At 38.2% G+C, this 24299-nt stretch overlaps 1 protein-coding gene across 2 annotated transcripts in view; it reads left to right on the top strand.

Annotated features, from left to right (window-relative positions):
* The window catches only part of LOC117303131 (serine/threonine-protein kinase N2-like), a 42522-nt gene extending 25739 nt beyond the window's left edge, over window positions 1-16783 (top strand). The window contains exons 6-19 of one of the 2 annotated variants that reach the window (XM_033787232.1): window positions 177-402; window positions 1260-1369; window positions 1921-2064; window positions 2806-2881; window positions 3614-3897; window positions 7855-8003; window positions 9752-9913; window positions 10591-10767; window positions 11444-11506; window positions 11795-12014; window positions 14128-14235; window positions 14693-14773; window positions 15343-15402; window positions 15585-16783. In XM_033787232.1, coding sequence (XP_033643123.1) covers window positions 177-402; window positions 1260-1369; window positions 1921-2064; window positions 2806-2881; window positions 3614-3897; window positions 7855-8003; window positions 9752-9913; window positions 10591-10767; window positions 11444-11506; window positions 11795-12014; window positions 14128-14235; window positions 14693-14773; window positions 15343-15402; window positions 15585-15731 — 2007 coding nt within the window. In that variant the 3' untranslated portion in view covers window positions 15732-16783. The remainder of the gene's footprint in view (window positions 1-176; window positions 403-1259; window positions 1370-1920; window positions 2065-2805; window positions 2882-3613; window positions 3898-7854; window positions 8004-9751; window positions 9914-10590; window positions 10768-11443; window positions 11507-11794; window positions 12015-14127; window positions 14236-14692; window positions 14774-15342; window positions 15403-15584) is intronic. The other variant, XM_033787233.1, reaches the window with a different exon arrangement.
* The last annotated feature ends 7516 nt before the right edge of the window (window positions 16784-24299 follow it).

Below are 24299 nucleotides of genomic sequence, written 5' to 3' on the forward strand. Positions count from 1 at the left end.
ACTTGGTAAACTGTTAAACAAAATGAACTAAATGTGACAAGTTTTCATTTTTCAATGTTACATCTTTAGTCTGAAAAGCGAGCGACTGTTTAGGCTGATTTTGGCGCCATATATAAATACTTTAAAAAAAATATTATTATCATGAAATCATAATCTCATGTTTGGTTTCCTCCCAGTCCTACGGAACCCTCCCCAAGCCTGCCGCTCTAACAGGTCGACTGGAGGTACGTCTAATGGGCTGCCAAGACCTGATAGAATCCATCCCAAACCGAGCAAAGTCCAACTCAATAACAGGAGGAGCGTTCAGTCCGGGGGAGAGTAGAGGACTTCTCAAGGGCAAGACGTCATTTCATGGTCGAACGGGCAGCCGGTCCTCCAGTACGAGACGGGATGAACTATCTAGTAAGTTGCCAACTCAGACCATCGGATTTTGACTTTGAAGTAACTTGTATCCTGAAAACATTTGCCAACCCTACTCGGACCCTCGGTTTTGACTTTAAAGGATTTGGGTACCTTTTCAAAATGTCCATAGATTTACATTAAACTTACAGGGTTTGAAGATAATGATAGTAGAATGCTTCCCTTCAAATATTACTTACTGAGGTGCTGAAGCTTCCCTTCAAATCTTACTTACTGAGGTGCTGTAGTTTTTGAGAAATGAGTAAAACAAACAATGTCATGAAAAAACGTTTGTAATGCTTAATATAATTCTTGTCTCATGAGACAAAAATTATTTTCATGGCATTGTTTTACTCATTTCCCCAAAACTACAGCACCTCAGCACGTAATATTTTCAGGGAAGCTTTCTACTATCATTATCTTCAAACTGTGTAAGTTTAGTGTAAATCTGTGGACATTGTGTTTTTTGTCCTACAAAAGTTACATACACCCTTTAAAGTAATTTGTATCCCAAAAACATTTGCCAACCATCTGGGCCCAATTTCATAGAGCTGCTTAAGCACAAACATTTAAAGCTAAGCAAAACAAAAGTATGTTAAATTAAAAAAAGGTTACCGGCCAAAATACCATGTCACATATACAATTTGTGACTAGTATCCTGCTCATTGTTGCTCAGCTGGGATTTCTTAAGCAGTATTTTCTGAATTGTGCCCAAATCTGTATCTTTAGCTTGATGTTCAGATATGGTATTTCAGAAATGTTAGTTCAAATCCCGATACAGTAAATATTTCTTTCTTCAACCCCAAAATCATTCTTTAACTTGTGATATTTTAATTTTAATTTCTCTTTTGTTTCCTAAGATGACATTGGTGCCATTTTGAAGTTAGACAATGTTTCAGTAGCGCAGACGTCCTTTAAACCCATCAGTAACCAGTGTTGGAATCAGAGATTTAGTGTGGAATTAGATAAGGTAGGTTTGTAACTTTTGCATTGTATCTGGAGAATATCTCAATTAGCAGTGTCTTGCTTGGTGTTGTTGTTGTGTAAAAGCCACTGAGGGAGCACCTTTGGTTTTTTATAATTCCTGCTTCATGGTTTTTCCAAGTTTTTCTGTGGTTTCCAGTTTTTGGGTGGGGCTTTAGATAGAGAGTGTAAGTCCATTCAAGGATTATTCGGGGTCTTATTTTTATTTGAGTTTTTAAATTTGTATACCTGCCTCCTTTTTTTTCCTTTTTTTTTCCAGGTTTCTTTATGGGTGTTGTTTTTGCTAGGATTTTAAAAAAATTGTTTGGTTTTTCTGTTTTTTTTCTGTTGTATGATTTTATAACCCTTTTGTGTGCAATCTCGATTTTAATCATTGGCAGGGGTCTGGTTGTACACATCTTTTAAAAGATGAGAGTTTTTATACTAATGCATAAACCTTGACAGCCCCTGTACTTGTATTCCTTGTGTAAATGTCTAAAGATTTAGAATAAACAAATAAATAAAAATAATGTTTACTGTTGAATTTTCTCCTGATAGTCTCGAGAGCTGGAAATCTCTATACTCTACAAAGACTGGAGGTCGTTATGTGCCGTGAAGTTCTTAAGACTGGAAGATTTCCTCGATAACCAGAGACATGGACTCTGTCTTAACCTAGAACCTGCAGGGATGCTCTTTGCCGAGGTATGTTTTGACATCCTTTGATTTAATTTCATTTATACGTGGGTGAGATTCTTCTGCCTTTTAGTGGACATCTGACTTTCTGTTTTTTTTGCAAAAAAAGAGTTGATGGCCTAGCAGAGTCTTTCTCCGAGGCAAAAACAAACACAAATTACGTTTTTTTAATATTAAATTCAGACTTTTGTAACTTTTAAGGTTTATTTTACTCTTCAAAATTTGTGTGCATTATTACATGTCGGCTATTGAAGGAGCTTGTGGGTGACCTAAAATTTTGGTTTACTCGTCCAGTCAGAGAATGACAACATATTTAAGCGAAACCCCTGTTCATGTTTGTTCACCTCCCGTGATGATCAAATTATAGACTTTATATATATCCATGATTCATGAGAATTCTGGTGGAGAACACAATGGAGAGACGACAAAGAAAGTTTCAGTTTTAGATGTGGAAGGGAAAATCCCAGAGTTATTCCAGGGAAAACCCACACAATCGGGTAGGCACTGAAAACCAGATCCAAATAATGGCCCAATGGTATTTGAACAGGGGTCACTGAGGTCGAAGGCGAGGAGAGTTACTACGCCAACTTGACCGCTTCATGAAAACAAGAAACAAGTCATTTCAGTTGACATCTAATAACTTATTGTTCTTTTAAATGTAATTCACAGATTTTGTTTAAATAAAAGCTTGTTTATTTGATAAGTGCCTGTTGTTTAATTGAAGTGGCGTTTCCTCTGTATCTTTTGTAGATTACATTCTTTAATCCCAGCATTGAGAGGAGAACGAAACTTCAACGTCAAAGAAAGATATTCCCCAAATACAAAGGTAGGACAGTGCACTCACAAGTCTGGCTTGGTTGTATCTACTGTAATGCACTTACTTTGACATGGATTTATTCATCTTCTGTTTGGCGTGTCATGGCCTAGCGGTTAAGAGCACCGGATTCAAGCGCTGGTGTTTGATCAGCAGAGTGTGGGTTCGAGTCCCGGTCATGACACTTGTGTCCTTGAGCAAGACACTTATCCATGATTGCTTTGTAAAGTGGGGGAGGTACATGTAGTGCTTTCTGTTCTACCAGCCAGGCTTCTGATGGATGATACCCAAGTCTACATCCGTATGACTGTAAAGGGGGTAAACCATGTTTTAGCCCCAGGAGTAGGTGGCGATAGTTATGAGTTTTCTTGACTTGACACTGATAACCAGTGGTCCAGTGTAAAATTCAAGCCCTCAATTGTGATGGTCAACCAAATTTACAGATTGAAAGAAATTAAAACAAGGGACATGATAGAGTGATAAATACAGACAGAGGAAAATGTACATCTCTATAAATCTTTTACCTGTGGGCAGAGATGGTTCTTGTTTTTGATTTAGCTTAGTGCACTACAAGTTTGGCAGCAGAGGCTTAGACTCCCCAGGAGGCTGAGATGGTTTTAGGAATGTATTAAGGCCCAGTGACCAGGGGTCATAATGTTGGGAACACTTTGAGAGGCCCTTCGGGTGTATAAAGCACTATTTTAAAAACTGATTATTATTAATGTTATTACTTTTTCTCTTCAGGCAAAAACTTCCTCCGAGCCAACCAGATGAACATCAACGTCGCCACCTGGGGCCGTCTAATGAAACGAGCCATCCCTCCAAACTGTACCTCACCCTCCACCCTCAGCCCCCCTGGGATAGGCTCCTCGTTACCCCCGCCGGTCAGAGAAAGACCGGCTATTCCAATGCAGAGGCTGAGCTTCGACGGCGAACTCCCCGAGATCAACCAGAATATGGAGACGTCGCCCAAGAAGACGAACGGCGATCAAGGGGAGAAGAGGAGGGTACCTGAGAATGAGTTAGAGGTAAGGTTCACTTCAATAACTAATAGGTAATAAAAAGCAGGACAGTTCTTTTTAGAATTGAGAAGTCTCCCTTATTCTGAAAATCTACTCTGCGGTAGTAGAATATAAAGCAAGACAAGTTGTCAAAAGAACATAATCTACCTAGATAGTGTTGTATGAGGGGCCGTTTATGACTAAACGAGCAAACCCATATATATAAGAGCAAAACCATATATATAAGAGCAAAACTATATATAAAGGAGCAAACCATATATATATAGGAGCAAATCCATATATATAGGAGCAAACCCATATATATTAGAGCAAACACATATATATAGGAGCAAACCCATATATATAAGAGCAAACCCATATATATAGGAGCAAAACCATATATATAAGAGCAAACCCATATATATAAGAGCAAACCCATATATATAAGAGCAAACCCATATGTAAAGGAGCAAACCCGTTTGTATAGGAGCAAAACGGGTTTGCTCTTATATATATGGTTTTGCTCCTATATATATGGGTTTACTCTTATATATATGGGTTTGCTCCTATATATATGTGTTTGCTCTAATATATATGGGTTTGCTCCTATATATATGGATTTGCTCCTATATATATATGGTTTGCTCCTTTATATATATGGTTTTGCTCTTATATATATGGTTTTGCTCTTATATATATGGGTTTGCTCATTTAGTCATAAACGGCCCCTCATAGTGTTGCCACAAACTTAATATATATTAATAGATGTTAGTTTTGCATTAAGGATATGTATACTTAGCACTTAGTCCTTTCCCGAGTTCTGAGAAAATAATCCACATTCAAGTCACTCGGGTGGGATTCAAATCCATGACCTTTGCATTGCTGGAATAGATGTCTTGCCACTAGACCACTGAGCTAGCCCAGTGGCTAGAGGCAGTTCGAATCCTATGTGTTAGCTGCGGTTTTATAGAACGGTTTAGTAGAATTAAATTTTAAACTTACACCGTGTATTAAGCACCGTATTCTCAGTACTTTATCGAGTTATATGGGGGAAAAAATACAGGGTAAACCCTGGTCTGTCTCACACTCATGGAGTCATTACACCATGTGTTTTCATTTTGTCATTTATGTGTTTTCATGTTGTCGTTAACATGCTTGTCTACGTGTTATTGTTTTTACAATATGACCAGCTTTAGGGCAGACATTTGTCTGTCTTACTCTCTGGCAGTCACTTCTGAAACTTGTTTTCAGCTTTGAAATGTCTGTGTTAAAATTTGTTTGTGTTTACCGTATTGTGAGTATGATAACTGTTTATAGTTGTTGTTTCTCTTCAATTGCATATCTGTGTTTCCTTCACATTGCTATCTCTCTGTCTTCTGTTCCTGGCATGTATCTCATCTTAAAGCTTTTTTCTGGCATCCCATTATCTTTTTGTTTGAATAATCAGGCATTTCAGTGCTTGAATTTCGGGTGAAAATCCACAAGACCCCAGAACTAACTCAGAATCTTTACTAGGCCATGAGTTTATTTACAAGACTAGAATTTTATTGAGAAGAGACTAGAATCAAAATGAGAACACGGTTTTTATCATATACATGTATACTAGTGCTGGGCGAATAGTGAAATTTTGGTATTCGGTTACCGCTGGCCAACTATCCGAAATTAACCGGATATTTGAATAGATTTTTTCGCCGCTAGAGGGCGCTATGAAAAAAAAAAAAAAAAAAATAGTTTTGGGGGGCCGCTAGAGGGCGCTGTTCGTTGGGGAATGAGATCTTATGGGCGGATTGATACTAGTTTTAGACAGTGTGACTCGGTTCATTCATAAAAATAACCGGATCTAATTTAAAGATGGCGATTCGCTAATTCTTTTGATCGTGATTGACTCTACGTGGAGGAAAACTTTTGTAATCTTTGAACAAATTACGTCAGAAATGTCATTGTTTTAACTCTTCACGGAGGTGAGCTTAGTTAAATACACTATGCTGTTTTATGCTGTCGTAATAGAAGTTTTTTAAGGATTCAGACAAAACATTCCTATCAGTTGTCGCCCGACGTCCGAGGATATTCGGATATTAAAGAATATCCGGTTACTTGGTTGTACTTACAGGACTATCCGGTTTATAAATAGGTATTCGCGCCCATTGCGGATATCCGGTTAAGAAAAAAAAGGCATTCGCGGTTACGGATAGGAAAACCTATTCGCCATTAACCGGATATTCAAATTATTCGCCCAGGCCTAATGTATACATGTAGAAGGTTTGCGGTAACACCATGTAATGATAATCTCTGAACGAGTTGGGGTGGTTCTGAAAAGAACTGTTGGTTTCAACTCGACGTATCATCTGAACTGTTTTATTTGAACAAAAGACTAAGAGAAGATTTATCTCTTTTGTTTTGTGGGTGATACTCAGCAGGCTTGAAAGATATTGTGAGACTCAAACTGACTGGCTAGTCCTAAGTTAGGACAAGTAACTCGTCCTAGATCCAGACTAGTCTTAACTCTTTGTGAAATCCACCCCTGGCCTGACATTGAAATCTCGGGCCAGTGGTCCAGTGTCAAATTCAAGCCCTGCATTGCTATTCAGTCATATTTATGTCTAAAAAAGTAAAAGTCATTGCAGGATATCGACTTGTACTGACCTTGAGATAAGGAAAAATACAGACGCATTTCCTGTAGTCAGTCAGTTCTACCACAGTCTTCTCATTTTTATTGCACGAATTTCCTCAATTCACTCACAGTGTTCCCATTCAGATGGTATGGGATACGACAGGTGTATTTAGTCAAATAATGAATTGATTGGTGATAGATTGAAGTCAAAGATGTGTTTTGGGTTGGGGTGTTTCTTTTTGGATATACTGTTATGGGTGAGTGTTCTGTTATGGGTGAGTTTGTTGTTAAAAATATTTGGTTTACTTTGCTCGACCTTACTTCATAATCTGAGTGTGTTAATGACCATGGTCATGGCTTCAGTTTGGCACTGGACCACTGGCCAGAGGCCAGTGATTTCAGGGATGGGCCAGTACACTCAAGACATGTCAAGTCTGGTGGTTTTGTTTTGTTTCTTTTTTCAATGCAACATCTTTACCTTAAAACATTGATGATCAAATGTTGACGTTTGAGTCCTACAAATATCTTTCGATCGTGCTGAGTATCCCCCATAAGGCAAAAGATATCAATCTCCTGTTAGTGTTTTGTTCAAACCAAACAGTTAAAGGCAGTGGACACTATTGGTAATTACTCAAAATAATTATTAGCATAAAACATTACTTGGTAAAGAGTAATGGGGAGAGGTTGGTAGTATAAAACATTGTGAGAAATGGCCCCCTCTGAAGTGGAGTAGTTTTCGAGAAAGAAGTAATTTTCCACAAATTTGATTTTGAGACCTCAAGTTTAGAATTTGAGGTCCCGAAATCAAGCATCTGAAAGCACACAACTTTGTGTGACAAGGGTGTTTTTTTCTTTCATAGTTATCTCACAACTCCGACGACCGATTGAGCTCAAAGTTTCACAGGTTTGTTATTTTATGCAGATGATGATATACAGCAAGTGAGAAGACTGGTCTTGACAATTACCGATAGTGTCCACTGGCTTTAAGATGACAAAACTATGTTCTCATTTGGATTCTAGTTTCTTCTGATGTTGATTCGGGTCTTGTAAATATGATCACGATACTGTAAAGATTCTGAGCTACAATTCCTGCAGTCTTGGCGTTTTTCCCTCAAAATTTGAGTCTGGGTGGAGTTGCTAAAATGCATTTTTTTTTTTTTTACACAAATCTACTTTCCGGTAGACATACACGATGTACAGGAAAGTTTCTTGGAAACAGACAAGTTTCTTGTTGGTTGGTTAAAGGTTGATACGATTCAAATGGTTCTTCAATTTCTATCAAAAGGAAGCTTATAATAACTGTCAATGCTCTCTGCTTTTCCTTTAAAATCAATGCTCTATTCTATTCCTTCAACTATTATTTCCATTAATAGGATGCGTTATCTGCATTTGATTTTCTGAAGAGTCCAAGTTCCGGCTCGGCACCTCCAACGCCAGACCTCCCCGAGTCCAGACCAATAGTACCCTCACCATCTACATCCAGACCTCAACCTAGCAATGCTGTAGCTCAGCATGAGATCAGGTAAGTAAATAAATATCAGAGGTAGCTCTTACACCCGATTCAGACAGGTACGCCAGCGTCCCGCCGAACCAAATAGATTAGGAGCGACTTTACGTTGACCCAAATAAATATTGGTTTCAGACAGGAGATCTTAACATAACATTAAGGTTTGGCTCATGATAAGATCGACGTCTGAAACCATGGCTCACTAGAGTCGTTCCGATTGACTGAAACGGGGGATCTTTCGATCTTTAGCGGATCCAGTCGCTCCTAACTGTTTCAGATGTCAAAATTTTCATTAACTTAGTTCAGAAGTTCAGAATTTGTTTTTGACACGACTCTAGAGCGCCTATCTGAAACGGGTGTCGGAGAGTGTCAAGTTGTCTGTAGTCCTTTTCACACTACCCCGAGGAATCATAACGGCTGGCCTTTTCACATTGATCATTTTACCCGCGGTCTTCCCCCAATTCTGCCCCGGCAAATGGGCATACCCGGGGAATAGCTACCGCTGCTCCGGAGTAGTGGTAAGTGGTAAAACCCTTAGGTATTCTTGAAATGTGCAACTGGAACCCATTGGAATAGGTACACAGTGTGAAAGTTCCATGGGTTAACCGTGGGGTAAAAAAACTCCCTCTGCCTCACCAGACCTATATTCCCTGGGCCCAATTTTATAGAGCTGCTAAGCACAAAAAGTTGCTTAGCACGGAATTTCTTCCTTGATAAAAACAGGATTGCCAACCAAATTTCCATTCGTTGCATAATTTCTTGTTACTGGTTTTAAGTTGTTGTTTGCTTATCTTGAAACTCACATGGAAATTTGGTTGGTAATCCTGTTTTTATCAAGGAAGAAGTTCCGTGCTAAGCAAATTTTTGTGCTTAGCAGCTCTATGAAATTGGGCCCTGGGGGATAAGAGATACAGTGTGAAAGGGACTTTTCGTTGTGGTTCTGGGTTTTTTGGGGTTTTTTTTCCGTCTAGTTTCTTTGTTGCCCCATGATGCTATTTTTTACTTTGGCCTGGTGACAAATTTTTGCCAGAAAATCTTGCCAGATTTTAAATTTGTATTACATGTTACATGTACCAGAGATTCTGCAATTATGTTTGATGTCTCTTAAAGTCACCTGGAAATAGAATTTGTTTTCTTTCAAACATAAGAGTATATGCTTACGAACAATAAAACAATTTTTTTAAGTAATTTTGTTTGTCACGATTTATATGTTTAAAAAATATATAAAGTTGTTTGGGGGGCTGACTCCGCCTACCCCTTTTGTGACGTCAATCGAGGCAGACTTTGCCTGCAATGCGTATAGTAAACACACGTGCAAAGTACATGAACGTCCAAGTCGTGAGTTGGTACATTTCAAAAAGTGTTTTTCTGCGTTCAGCAGCAATACACCCAGTCGGCATTGCCGGAGTTTTGAAACGTACAAACTCACGATTTGGTCCGTACATGTACTTTGCAATTGTGTTTACTCTACGCATTACAGGCAAAGTCTGCCTTGATTGACGTCACGAACAGCGCCCTCTCGGGTCAGGGTCTACTCTTAAATTTGTAAATAACATAAGAACTGATTTTTTAAAACCTTAGCTAACTGTTTATTCACATTCCACTCATCAAAACACATATATTAGTGACAAAAGCTTTATTTTGAAAAAATACCACTTCCAGGTGACTTTAATGCTAATGAACTGTATATTTGAAGGTTTAAGGAGAGTGTAAGAATGTTTTAATTGAATGCTTTTAAATATAATTATCTTCTCTCTCTTTAGTTCCAGTAGTTTTGTCAGTATGGACAACTTCCGCTGTATCAGCGTTCTTGGGCGAGGACACTTTGGCAAGGTGCTTCTTGCCGAGTATAAGAACACGGGTGAATTATTTGCTATCAAAGCCCTCAAGAAAGGGGACATAATTGCCAGGGAGGAAGTAGAGAGGTGAGATAAAACTAATAATAATAATAATAATTTAATATTAAGTTTATATAAAGCGCTTTTTCACTCCCTAAGCGCTTCAAATTATTACCCCTGGTCACTGGACCTTAAATCATTCCTTAAACCATCTCAGCTCCCTGTGGATTAAACAGCCTTGTGCTACAACTATGCACTACTCGGCTAAATCTATCACAAGAACGATCTCTGCCCTCACAGATACCCATTTACCCCTGGGTGGAGAGAAGCAATTATAGTTAAGTGTCTCGTCAGGGACACAAGTGTCATGACCAGGATTCGAACTCACCCTCTGCTGAACAGAATCAGCAGAGCTTGAAAACAGTGCTCTTATCCGCTTAGCCACGACACCCCAGAGATGATCAGAATACAATTTTATAGTTTACACAACTGTTTCTGCAACTGTTTATATTCAACATGGAGCGAGTTTTATTGTTCAGAATATAACTTGGGAAGACCACCAACTGAGATCAAATTTTCACAGTTTTGTTATTTTATACATATGTTGAGATACACCAAGTGAGAAGACTGGTCTTTTGACAATTACCAATAGTGTCCAGTGTCTTTAAACAATCGAACGGTTCCAACAATCCATGGTATACTTTGCCTTAAAAACTGTTAAACTAAACTTATGTTTTACCAGGAGTTTCTTTTTCTTTTTTCAGCTTGATGTGTGAAAAGCGTATCTTTGAGACAGCAAACAGTATGAGACATCCCTTCCTAGTCAACTTGTTTGCTTGCTTCCAGACTGAGGCCCATGTCTGTTTTGTAATGGAGTACGCTATCGGCGGTGATCTCATGATGCATATACACACAGATGTCTTCTCAGAGTCTAGGACTGTGTAAGTTCTTGGGGGACACTTTGGTCCCGTGGTTAGACTGCAGGACTTGCAATTGCAAGGTTGTGGGTTTGAGTCCTACCAAGCTAACCGTGGTCCAGTGGTTAGACTGCAGGATTTGCAATCATGGGTTCAAATCTTACCAAGCTAACCTCTGATTTCACAATTACTAGAATCACTAGAATGTGTTCTGGGTACTGAATCACAATTTCTTGATTTGTGCAATTCATAATCATAGACGTTAAACCAATGTTTGTATGAAGGAGGTTGGCAGGAAGATCATCTAACAAACAAGGCCAGATGGCCACTTCAATGTCAGGGCTACACTTTACCCAAATCAACTGCCAACAGTGGCACGTTGCCACTAACTCCTGTTGGCTGAAACAGGGTACCCATTCACAGTCAGGAAAGACGTAGGCATGGGTATCATCCACTAGGAACCTGGTTAATAGTACAAAAATGCACAACCTTCACAACTTTTTATGAAGCAATTATGACTAAGTGCCTTGCTCAAAGGAAGATGATTGTGATAGGAACCTACACTCTTCTGCTGGTAACATCAGAGCTTAGGTCTGGTGAACTAGACCGCTTGGCTACAATGAAAATTGAGTACAATTTTAAATGTATGTATTCATGGTATTTTATGTTTAATTGTGGTTATCTCGGTTTCTACATACAGGTTCTATGCAGCGTGTGTCGTACTTGGCTTGCAGTATCTGCACGAAAACAACATTGTGTACAGGTAGGTGTCTTGATTAATTGACTGATCATATTCCACTTATCCTTTGTTTAAAAAAGAATGACCTTTTACATTCCAGGGCTTTTGTGGCAGGCAAGATACTGCACTGGTCATATGTGAGATTTTGCCCTCTGTGTCAGATTTTCACACAAATTCCAGAGTAACAAAAGTAAACAATGAAAAAGTTTTGAGATGTGCCCCCGCTTATCAAAAGTATTAAAATATCAGACCATGCATACTCCATAAACTATTTTTTAGAAATAAATTGTAATTATTATTTTTGATCAACAGAGATTTGAAGCTTGACAATCTTCTTCTGGATCAAGAGGGCTTCCTGAAGATTGCTGATTTCGGTCTCTGTAAAGAAGGCATGGGTTTCGGGGACCGCACCAGCACCTTCTGTGGTACACCGGAGTTCCTGGCACCCGAGGTCTTGACCGAGCCATCGTATACCAGGGCGGTAGACTGGTGGGGACTCGGCGTTCTTATATTTGAAATGCTCGTAGGAGAGGTGAGTGCACTCTTTAGTGTGATCGGGGAATCAAATGATATTTTGACTGGGCACTATTGGTAATTACTCAAAATAGTTATTAGCATGAAAACTTACTTGGTAATAAGCAATGAAGAGTTGTTAATAGTATAACACATTGTGAGAAACGGCTCCCTCTTGTATAAAGTAGTTTTCGAGAAAGAAGTAATTTTCCAATTAGATTTTGAGGTCCCAAAACCAAGCATCTGAAAGCACACAACTTCGTGTGACAAGGGTGTTTTTTCCTCCATTATTATCTCGAACTTCGACGACCAATTGAGCTCAAATGTTCACAGGTTTGTTATTTTATGCATATATCGAAATACACCAAGTGAGAAGACTGGTCATTGTACATTCATTCACACATGCTGGATCTTCTCTTTGGAACAAACTCCCTGAATATATTTGTTATATTTCCGATGCACACAATTTCAAAGTTACTTTGATAGCTCACCCTTTCAAGATGTGTTTCTTCAATTCATAATTTGTTTGCATTCCATTGTTATTTATTGTATGTCTTCCCTAACTGTTCTTTTGCTTTCTTTTCACTGGGTACATTATGTACTACATGTATGCTATAACTATTGTATGTCTTCCCTAGTTGTTATTTTGCTTTCTTTTTACTGGGTATATTAAGTATTATGTAACACCCAAGCAGATCCTTGCCATTTGATTGGAGGATTGTCCGTCACGTGATAGCAAATAAAAGTACCATTGCACGCTGAGTAAAAACATCACTGCGTGCGCGTGTCTTTGGTAACGCAGCAGGTGTTACTGCAAGAAGGCATAGTAAAATTACTAGCATTCAGCTTCTACAGTTGAAATTGTTTGTTTTGAAAGTTGTATCTTTCAATCAAAATGATAAAGATCTACTTGGATGTTATATAAAACAAATAATGAATGTTTTTCATTCGTGCAATGGTGCGAATATGTTCATTCGTTGAAAGCTGGAATGTTCTATTCAACTCAGCTCCGCCTCGTTGAATAGAACATTCCATCTTTCAACTCATGAACATATTCGCACCATTGCACTCATAAACATTCATTATGTGTATACTATGCTATAATGACTGTATGTCTTCCCCAATTGTTCTTTTACTTTCTTTTCACTGGGTATATTATGTGCTACATGTATGCTATAACTATTGTATGTCTTCCCAAGTTGTTATTTTGCTTTCTTTTCACTGGATATATTATGGACAAGTACTTTTTTTTGTTTACATTGTCTTTTGCCTTGAACATCTCTTAACATAGGTTTGGCGCATTACAAATGCCTATTACTACTATGATTGTTATTATTTACAGGCCTTGCTCTTAAGTTTGTTGTTAAGTAGCCAACTGAGCTAATATACTCTGGGTTAAACTTGACCACAGGAAGTTTTAGTAGCCCTGATTTAAAATATATATTGTCATCAAGGTATCTTTCTGATGCGTATAGTAGCAATCACAACCAGTTTAGGCAAATAAAGTTACACTCAAAAATTAAAGGCAGTGGACACTGTTGGTAATTACCGTAAATAATTATAGGCATAAAACCTGTCTTGGTGACGAGTAATGGGGAGAGGTTGATGGTATAAAACATTGTGAGAAACGGCTCCCTCTGGAGTGCCATAGTTTTCGAGAAAGAAGTAATTTTCCACGAATTTGATTTCGAGACCTCAGATTTAGAACTTCAGGTCTCGAAATCAAGCATCTAAACGCACACAACTTCGTGTGACAAGGGTTATTTTTCTTCCATTATTATCTCGCAACTTAGAAGACCGATTGAGCTCAAACTTTCACAGGTTTGTTACTTTATGCATTATGTTGAGATACACCAACTGTGAAGGCTAGTCTTTGACAGTTACCAATAGTGCCCACTGCCTTTAACTCAAAGATGTATTATTTACATCTGAATGGAAGAAATACGAGTATTTTAGACAAGTAGGTTGCACAGTTCTTAGTAGCCCACAGGGCAAGTTGAGAGGTGCTTGTAGCAGTTTTTAGTAGACAAGGTTTTGGGCTAGTGTTAAGGGCAAGCCCGGATTTATATGATCACCGGCCAAGTGAACACAAACAAGTGTCTGATTATTTCTATGATTTATTTTGTCCCTAGTCTCCATTCCCTGGTGACGATGAAGAGGAAGTATTTGATAGCATCGTCAACGACGAAGTCCGCTATCCAAGATTCTTATCCACAGAAGCTATTGCTATCATGAGAAGGGTAAGTAAACAACTACCAAATATAAATGGATAGCAAATGTAACATTTAACTGACAAAATAACTAGATTTGATCACTAAGAACTCATTATGGGTTGTCCACTTTAATTTCTGCTATGGTTGGAATGTTTCTAACGTCTAAACTTAAGATATTGACTAAATAGGGTGACCGCCAAAATAGGGGATTGATGTAGCTCAGTTGGTAGAGCGCTGGCATGTTAATACAGAGGCTGTTATTGGGTTTTCAGTCCCCGCCTGACTGCGTGGGTTTTCCCTGGAATATTTCTTGGGGATTTGCCTTCCACATCTAAAACTGGTACTTCTTTCCTTGTCTACTCTTTATTTGGGTTCTTGGCTAGTAACAGTGATTAAGTTTGCTTTTACGAGAGTCTTTGACCAGAATAATTTAAATGAATTGAAATGAAATGAATATTCACGGATTAATTTTATCTTTGTGTAGTTATTGAGACGTAATCCAGAGAGGAGACTTGGTTCAAGTAGGAGGGACGCTGAGGACGTCAAGAAACAAGCCTTCTTCAGAGTAAGTACAACTTCTTATAATACTCTCTCTCCGTTGTCCATTATGGCATCGGCCGTCCTGTGGTGTCCGAGAAATAAACTCCCTCCAAGCTTCCCTGTCCAGTGCGGCTGTCGTTGCCTCTTTCTTTTAAGTGCACCTAGCTGTCAGCTTTTGTCTGCCAACACCACCAGCAACACTTTCTTCCATGCTCTGCTTCTCAAGATTTCCCCCGTCTCTCCTTGCAATATGCCAAAAATACTCAAGCTTCATCATCTTAAGCTTGATGCAAACTAAGAGTGTCGAGTTTTTAATGGAATTTTTCATGTAAGAGCAATTGTAGTTTTTGAGGTATTTTTTATTGTACTGATTGTGTATTTAAGTTTGTTTATTTATTGTAGTGTATTCGAGGACGATAATGTTTTTTTATGATGTGAGACCACCACTTCAAATTCCTGTGACTGTTTTTAATTTCAATTCACTTTATTATCCATGATGGGAAATTCATTGGCTATTAAACCATTCTAATCTAATCTATGGACTTACTACTGGTTTGGTCTAATCGAGCATTATTTTGTGATTTTATTTTTCAGAATGTGCAATGGGAAGAATTGTTAATGAGGAAAACCACACCACCGTTTGTACCTAACATAGTAAGTTATTTATGGATTACATTTTTTTTTGTTTTTTTGTGTTTTTGTTATATCATTAATTATTATTTATTATTAAATAAAAAGTTTTTCCATCTATCTGTCTGTGACACTACTACTCTATAGTATCATTGATGCACATTTGTTCACACAAGGAATTTGTATTTTTGTTTTCCCCCAAACAGAACCATCCAGAAGACGTGAGTAACTTTGACGAGGAGTTCACCCAGGAGCGTCCAGTGCTGACCCCACCCACCCGAGACCCTCGAGCAATAACCGATCAAGAACAGGACTTATTCAAAGACTTCAATTACACCGCTGATTGGTGTTGAGGAAGAGTGTCCTCTAGTGGTAGTGTTTGAATATTGAAGGCTGTCCTCTATTGGCGAGATCAGGCCAACTTGTGGTTGTAATGAGGTGCTGCCCTCTATTGGCGTGATCAGGCCAACTTGTTGTGAGATGCTAAACATTGATGGTGAAATAGATGCGCAGATAAACTGACTCCAAAGGCTGCCCTCAATCACCGCATTTGTGCCAGGCAGCATTTATGTACTTCTAGATACGCAAACTTCCAAAGACAAGTTGCAGCAGATGGCACAAGGTTGGATCAAGAATAACTCATGATGCGATGAATTTCGGAAGTCTTCAGTTCCTGAGAGGTTTCAAAGTCCCAAGACCACCAACCAATTGGAATATTATTGCGATTTAACCGATGAAGTCAAATCTACATCAAGGGGTCAACAATGAAGTTATGCCTTGTGTTTTTGCAGCAATTCTAGTTACTCTGTATTGCTGAAAAGGACCGTGGGCAAGCTGTTTTCTAAATCGAGACTAGCCTACAGTTGTTCGTCGTGCACCTGGCCGGTTAAAGGACAAAACGAAAAGTTACCGGAGAAAGGGCGTAAGCAATTGATGTGCAAAGCTGCGTTTCAAGAAAACCAAGTGTGAAAGTTTGATTGTTTTTTTTGCCATTCATAAGTCATTATAGACGATGTGACCTATGTTTACATTCAAACTGCCCTCTGTTGAAAAAACACTGTACACGTCGTGTTTCGCCGAGCAAAAAGATGCAAAGTCATGGTAAGATTGCGCGTACTTTCTAGCTCAAAGGTTTTGCCCGGCAGTATGTGCGTGATTCATGTTGGAGTAACGTCAGAGGTCACATCGTCTATAGAGCCCCTTTCACACGAGCGCTGCAAACGCGGGACCCTGGTTAAGGGCCGCAGCCATCTGTCACCTTTACCGCGTGCGATTTTTTAGCGAGCATTCACACGACACGCACACACACATGTAAACATACGTCCCTCGTTTAGGTAGGCCTACTGCATGGACAAAAGTCTACAAGCAAGAGGTTTGAGTTAAAACAAAAACCTTACATTTAAAAGGAATAAAATAAATAAATTTCATTGAAATCAATTAAGTCACATAAAATGTCGAACTTTTTAAAAACATTTGCGATAACGTAACTGTCATCCCGGCGGCCGGCGGGAAGGGGGTTCCGTTTTCGAAGCTAAAAAAAGAAAAACACATTCCACGATTCAAATAGCTTTTTGGACGTTAAAAATGCTACATTGTTGAAAGGAAAAGGTTTTTAGATATGAAATTATTGATGAGACATACCAAATAATGAATTAAAACATCGAAAAGCTTAGCCAAATGACGTGTTCTGTTTCCGATTGAACGATGTTTTTGCTTCGAGGTTGGGGCTGGTCTTGAATTGCAGCGATCCAGCAACGTCGAGTCATGTTCGAGTCGAAGAAAAACACAAAATTCCACGATTCAAATAGATTTTTGGACGTTAAAAACGTTACATTGTTGAATGAAAATGTTTTTTAGATATGGAATTATTGATGAGACATAACAAATGGTGAATTAAAACATCGAAAAGCTTTGCCAAATGACGTATTCTGCTTTCGATTGAACGATGTTTTTGCTTCAAGGTTTGGGCTGGTCTAGCATCCGGCCACAAAACCCACCAGCCAAGATCGTAGTCCAGCGTTGAGCAGATATACATGTACATGTATGTACATGTACATGTATATGCATGCTATAGTTCGCCCATTTCTTCCTCCATAGTTCTTCACGTGTCAACGCAGCGGTCCCTCGTTACGATCGCAGGCATTCGGTTCAGACGATGGCTCCCCGTGATTATAACATCGATGCGATTTTTTGGAGGAGGTCTCGATCTGTGTTATGAACAACACGGGACCCAGGTAATTTCGTAACATAGATAGCATTCACACGATGTGGATTTGCGATTTCCTAACATCGATGTTATGAAATCGCACGGGACCCTCGTTTGCAGCGCTCGTGTGAATGGGCCTTATGATGGTTAGATTCTACATGGTTGTGAGAAAATCTCTCTGGGGTTATGGTATCAACAAAAATGTGATATTAATGCCAGATTCTTTTTTTGGAGGAGCCATTTGATTGCCTACGGCTTTTTATGCTGCCCAAAAGATGGGCAAAGAGCCTTAGCTCTTCTTCCAGGAACATGATGAGACGACCCTCAGATGTTAAATCTTACTGGTGAATGATGCTTTGCTAACAAACTTGCATTCCCTGGAAACAGCTGTAGCTGGTAGTCTGTGCTGGACCGGTTCCCCTAATCTTAATGGATCAATAATCCCAAACATACGCCTGATAAGGTTTAAATATAACTGATCGATGAAAACAGTTTTAATTTGAAGAAGTTTTTTTTTTTTTTTTCAGGAAATGTCCCAAGTTATCCAGACTTCTTCCTGATATGTAAATTGAGTGGTATACATATTTTATTCCGTGGGCATTAGTTTCTCTCTAGTGATAGGTCCTACTGGTGAAGTTATTTACTTAAGTATAGTTTATATAGCAAGGTCAAAGGTCAAGGAATGTCAAAGGTTAACTCATGTCAAGGTCAAGGAATATCAAAGGTTACTTCAAATAATTTTTGGAATGTGACAAGAAGTTTGCCCCTTTTTGGCCTACATGTTCCAATAACTATGTTGTCACTTATTAGAAAGTGAAATCAAATGCTAACAGTATAACAACATTATTTGGTTTTACCTTTTCAGGCACGTATGCTTCGTTTTTGAAAGGGCAAGGGCACCAAGGCATTTTCTCCTTGGTAAAGGGCACCCTAATGCCTCTAGAAAATTGTAAGTTTCTACTGGAGCATTTCAAGGGCACGAAGTCAATCACCAGGGGGTATGGAGGCAATCGACTCCGTTTCCTCTTTTAAAGGCAGTGGACACTATTGGTAATTACTCAAAATAATTATAAGCATAAAACCTTTCTTGGTGGTGAGTAATGGGGAGAGGTTCATGGTACAAAACATTGTGAGAATCGGCTCCCTCTGAAGTGCCATAGATTTCGAGACAGAAGTAATTTTCCACGAATTTGATCACGAGACCTCAGATTTAGAACTTGAGGTCTCAAAATCAACCATCTAAACTTCGTGTGATTGGGTTATTTTTCTTTCATTATTACCTCGCAACTTTGATAAACGATTGAGCTCAAATTTTCACAGGTTTGTTATTTTATGCAATATATGTTTAGATATGTTTAGTGAGAAGGCTAGTCTTTGACAATTATCAATAGTGTCCGTTGCCTTTAAGTATCAGGACTGCCTTTGTATCGATGTGTGAGGGTAAAAACAAATATTCTTTATCCTCGATGCCAATTTAGCATCTGTTAAAGAGTATACTGCACTTAAACAAAGTCAGTTAGCAAGGTAAACCTACAATGTTCTCAAGTTTATGTTGTAACCATAAAGTTTCTCTGGTCACCGTGCGTGGTCCAGTGGTTAGACTGCTGGACTTGCAATCACAAGGTTGTGGGTTTGAATCCTACCAAGCTAACCGTGGTCCAGTGGTTAGACTGCAGGACTTGCAATCACAAGGTTGTGGGTTCTAATCCTGTACTAAGCTAACCGCTGATTTTACACTGACTAGTTGTCGGCTAGCTACTGAGTCACAGTTTCTTGATTTGTGTAATTCAGAATCATAGACGTCAAAGCAATGTTTGTGTGAAAGAGATTGGCTGCAAGTCTGCTTTGCGTGAAGTATACAACATGAGGCTTTATCATAAGTGACTTTATTTTTTAAAACCATGGATGACCTAATTTTGTTACAAAGATGTCCAATGGTGTCGCCAGAAACTGAATGTTGGTAAACATTTTCAACAATTTCAATGGAAATAGTTTTGTATTTGACCTGTAACTTGACCTTTTCCCAGCAATAGTGATGACATCATGTTCTATAAATAGCTATTTGTAAATTAACATTAGATGAAGTAAACTAATCCCTTTGTGTACATAGTACAGGTGACGACTTTATAATTAATTGTATTCAGATGTGCTGATATTTAATGATTTCTCACTTTTATGTTGTGTCAGATCATAATGGTGCGATTTTAAACATCATTCAAATGGTGTGTATTCAATTTGTATTGTTTTTGAGAAGTGGTTGAAAATGCCAAAAAATGAAGCATCACCCGACGACGATGTAACGACGATGTAACGTGTTTGTTTATGGCTGCATTGGGTGTTTTTCCGTTCTTGCTGCTTGTGCTTTTCAATAATACGAAACACATTTTTAAGAAACGCCATTTTTGCATCATTTTCACCATGTATGTGTTTTTTGTAAATGGCAGAGTCATGCTGATTTAATGACCCTATTTTCAAAAAAGGGACAAGCTAAATTTGTTAATATTTACTTAAAAAAGGGACTTTTACAAGTATTTAATGTCCGAATTTGTATCCACCACATCCTTAGCTTTTTCGTCGGAAACAAAAACCACTTGTAAGAGTAAAAAAATACATGACACTTATATTTTTAATGGAATGGTGTTGTAATTTGTAAAGAATGTGTTTTTTATATGCAAAACTGGTGTGTGAATAACTGTGTCTTTACCATAGAAATAGAACCCGCAGAACGCTGAGCTCGACCGCCCTCTGTGTCAACTGTGGACGCTGCGTATCGATACCAGGCGATACGTGTGTATGGCAAAATGATCATAATGTGACTGGCATGTATGGCAAACGGTAACGCACATAGACCCTTGATTTGATGCATGCAACAGTCTCGTATACTAATTTTGCCATACACGCGTACAAACAATGGCTTATGCGCGTCCATAAAAACGGTCTCACAACGAAATCACACGCACAGTGATGCACTCGGCGTACTCCGGGTTCTATTTCTATGGTCTTTACAAATGTAATAGCGCCCTCATTGGCTGTTACTTTGTCCGCACAATAAGTCTGGTACCTTAGTTCACAATCCTTGTTTTAATCAATGTGTGACACGGGGCACTCTTCCAAACTACATGAAAAAAAACATTAAAGAAATTACTATAATCCTTATCCTTAATCATCATCAGTGAATGTTTAACATAAATTGTGTTTGTTTAAACAACTAGATTAAAATAATTACTCCATTCCCTAAGTCTAAGTTTTTAGCCAGGACGTGGTAAAAAGGTTACCAAATTTGCTGGAAATTTAAACACCGAGTGTCCAAATTGTTCGCTTACTATATATTTACATGGCAGATAGAACGGGGTGTCCAAATTTAAAACAGAGTGTCCAAAAGACACCCTGACACCCCTCTGGTTAACACTATGGGCCATGACAATTACCTTCAGGTACCTTGTTATTCTTTGAGAGTATTTCAGCATTTCCATTAATTTGAAAGGAAGGAAAAATAGCCTGGTCCCTTTCTTGGCATGTATATTTAAATTGCTAATGTCACTAGTTTGTGCGGGTTACCAGGCACAGGTGACTACAGCATGATAAAGGCCTATACTCAAGCTTAAGCTATTGGACCCCTATAGTTGTTAATGGACTCCAAAACTAGCTATTGAACCCTAATGATTGTTCATTGACTCAATCACTAGCTATGGGACTTATACAACTGATAATGGACCCCCAAACTAGCTATTTAACCCATACAACTCTTAATGGACCCAGGCACTAGTAGCTATTGGACCTGTACAACTGTTAGTAGACTCGAGCACTAGCTAACAGACCCATAAAACTGTAAGTGTTAATGGACCCACAACTAGCTGTTGGACACATACATGTATGCCTGTTAATAGACCCATGGAGTCTCTTCCTCCATGATAGACCCAAGCAATAGCTATCACACCCATACAACCGTAATTAGATCCAAGCTAAGCCATTGGACCCCTACAACTGATAATGGACCCCCAGATTACGGTTTAATGCCCCCAAACCACACTGTTTAAAACCCACTATGGAACCACTGCAGATTTATTGTCAACTTCGCCTTCCTTTATCAATACAACACTACAGTAGTCTAGACAACCCCTTAATGGCCCCTACACTGGCATGTGTGTGCCATCAAATTGTTCATACATGTATTCCAAGAGTTTTATTAATTATGTGGTTCCTTTAAGTTTAAATTATAAGACTGGTTTTATATCCCTGTTTGTAAAGATCTCCATGAATTAAAGAGAAAACCCATGTTGAATTTTAAAATGTATCCCTGCATATGGAGTGGAGTTCATTTTTACCCTCGTCCTCTCAAAAATTATAATTTATTCTTGTAAAAATCCCTGTGATTTATTTGGTTTGGTTATTAGGAAAATACACTGAGGTTGTTAGAACATAAGGGTGCAACTGTTTACCCAGTCAACACAAAGTATGTATTTTGAAAAGCAGTGGACACTAGTTGTACGATAATTACTCAAAATAATTGTTAGCATAAAACTTACTTGGTAACCAGCGATGGAGAGATGATGGTTTGAAACTTAGTGAGAAACGGCTTCCTCTGAAGTAGTATTTGAAAAAGAGGTAATTCTCACTCAAATACTAAGACTCAAATATTAAATGGGTACTAGTGCTATAAGCACATTACCTGTTAAGCAACTCTATGAAATTGGGCCCATAAAACAAACTATGTCTTCTGGGCCTAATGTCATAAGCTGCTTAAGAGCCAATTTTATGCTTACTGATGCTTATATTGTGTCAAAGGTCAAAATGTCAACTTCCTCCCATCAAGTAAGAAATAACATTTCAACAAATTTATTTCAATGATAACATCATTTCTCTTTTAATGTGCATTTCTCAATGTACGAGACAAACAACATGTATTTAACATAAGGCAGAATTTAAATAAGTATTAACAAAATGGAAGATCAAATGCTCAGAATATGCTAGTAATAGTCTACATGTACAAACACTATAATAAACATACACATCAGCAGAAGTTTTAATTTAATTATCAAAGTTTGCAGAACTGTTGAAAATTCAGTTGTTTAAATTGCTTACAGAGAGCGGCTTATTCAACCCTTTTTTTATTGATGTTAGTTTTGCATCAGGGATAAAGAATATCATTTGTTGTTGCCCTTACATCGTGTATTGAGCACTTTATACTCGGGTTATTTGCCTGCATATCTTTTCCGGAGAACTCAAAAAGTACCAAGTATATAGTACTAACACATTGGTGTAAGGGTCGCAACAAATTACATTGATTATAACCTACTTATATACTGCTGCTGATTTCTATGATTATTTAACTCTACACAACACCACAAAAATGCCAAAAAACCAGCACAACCCCAATAATACAAAACCACCAGAAAGTTGGAAAAGGTTTCATTTAAAACATTTCTATTGACAAACATCATGTCCTTAATCCAAAGCAAAAAAGATTCATGTGGAAATATACACGCATACTGATTCCTTTAAGCTTAAATTTTTTTTATCCACCACATGCAGACCTCAAAATAACCCACGAAACCCAAGCCTATTCGGCATTGCAGCTGCGCATGTCTGTTACTGCTGACGACGGATTTTGTCTATCTCGCGTGACCTTTGGACAATACCCGCGGGTATTGTCCAAAGGTCACGGTATGCGTTGTCAGCAGTAACGCGCAGCTGCAATTCCGGATAGTCTTATTGCTGTGGTACCCTCTGCAAAGTTCCAACACAAGTTTACATTTTCCTTATAGATGAGCCCCTTACCAGAAGGAAACCTTACCAGAAGGAAACCTTACCAGAAGGAAACCTTACCAGAAGGAAACCTTACCAGAAGGAAACCTTACCAGAAGGAAACCTTACCAGAAGGAAACCTTACCAGAAGGAAACCTTACCAGAAGGAAACCTTACCGGAAGGAAACCTTACCGGAAGGAAACCTTACCGGAAGGAAACCTTACCGGAAGGAAACCTTACCAGAAGGAAACCTTACCAGAAGGAAACCTTACCAGAAGGAAACCTTACCAGAAGGAAACCTTACCAGAAGGAAATTGTTCCTATGAGAGCAGATTTCAAGGCCTGCACATGCAACAAGTACATTATTCTCTCATCCTAATTTCATGTGGAAATTTACGAATAAATTAAATAAATAATGAAAGTTTAAAACAAAATGTAAACAATTAACAGAGAAGACAAATTGCAGCTTAGTGATATCCTGAGATTAAAATTAACAAGAAAGTTTTTCGTTTGTTTTTTTCTTCTTCGTTTTTAAGGATTTCAAGTTGGCTAAAAAAAAAACTAGGTTCATCTTGAAAAGTGTACACTATGGACAGCCATATTACTTATAACAATTATTTGAAGACATTGTACGTAAAACATTTACCGCACATGTATTAAAAAAAAAATCCAGTTAAGATTATATTTTATTAATTAGAAAACAATTTATAATTTCACTTTCAGACTTTGTCAAAAACTTTACCAATCATTTTACTCAAAAGATGTCAATTCCAAAAAATTACAAGAAAGACTGTTATGGTAGATTCTGGTTCTAGGTCAAAGGACAATTATTATTTTTAAAATTGATACATATTTGATACACATTCTTCTTCTTCGCTTCTCTTACACAATTAATTGTTTTACAATTACACACAATAACAATAGCACTCAATACCTCTATGACCAAAATTGGTAAATCATAGTATTCAT

The sequence above is a fragment of the Asterias rubens genome, chromosome 19 (genome assembly GCF_902459465.1).
Source record: "Asterias rubens chromosome 19, eAstRub1.3, whole genome shotgun sequence".
In the NCBI taxonomy this organism is placed as follows: domain Eukaryota; kingdom Metazoa; phylum Echinodermata; class Asteroidea; order Forcipulatida; family Asteriidae; genus Asterias; species Asterias rubens.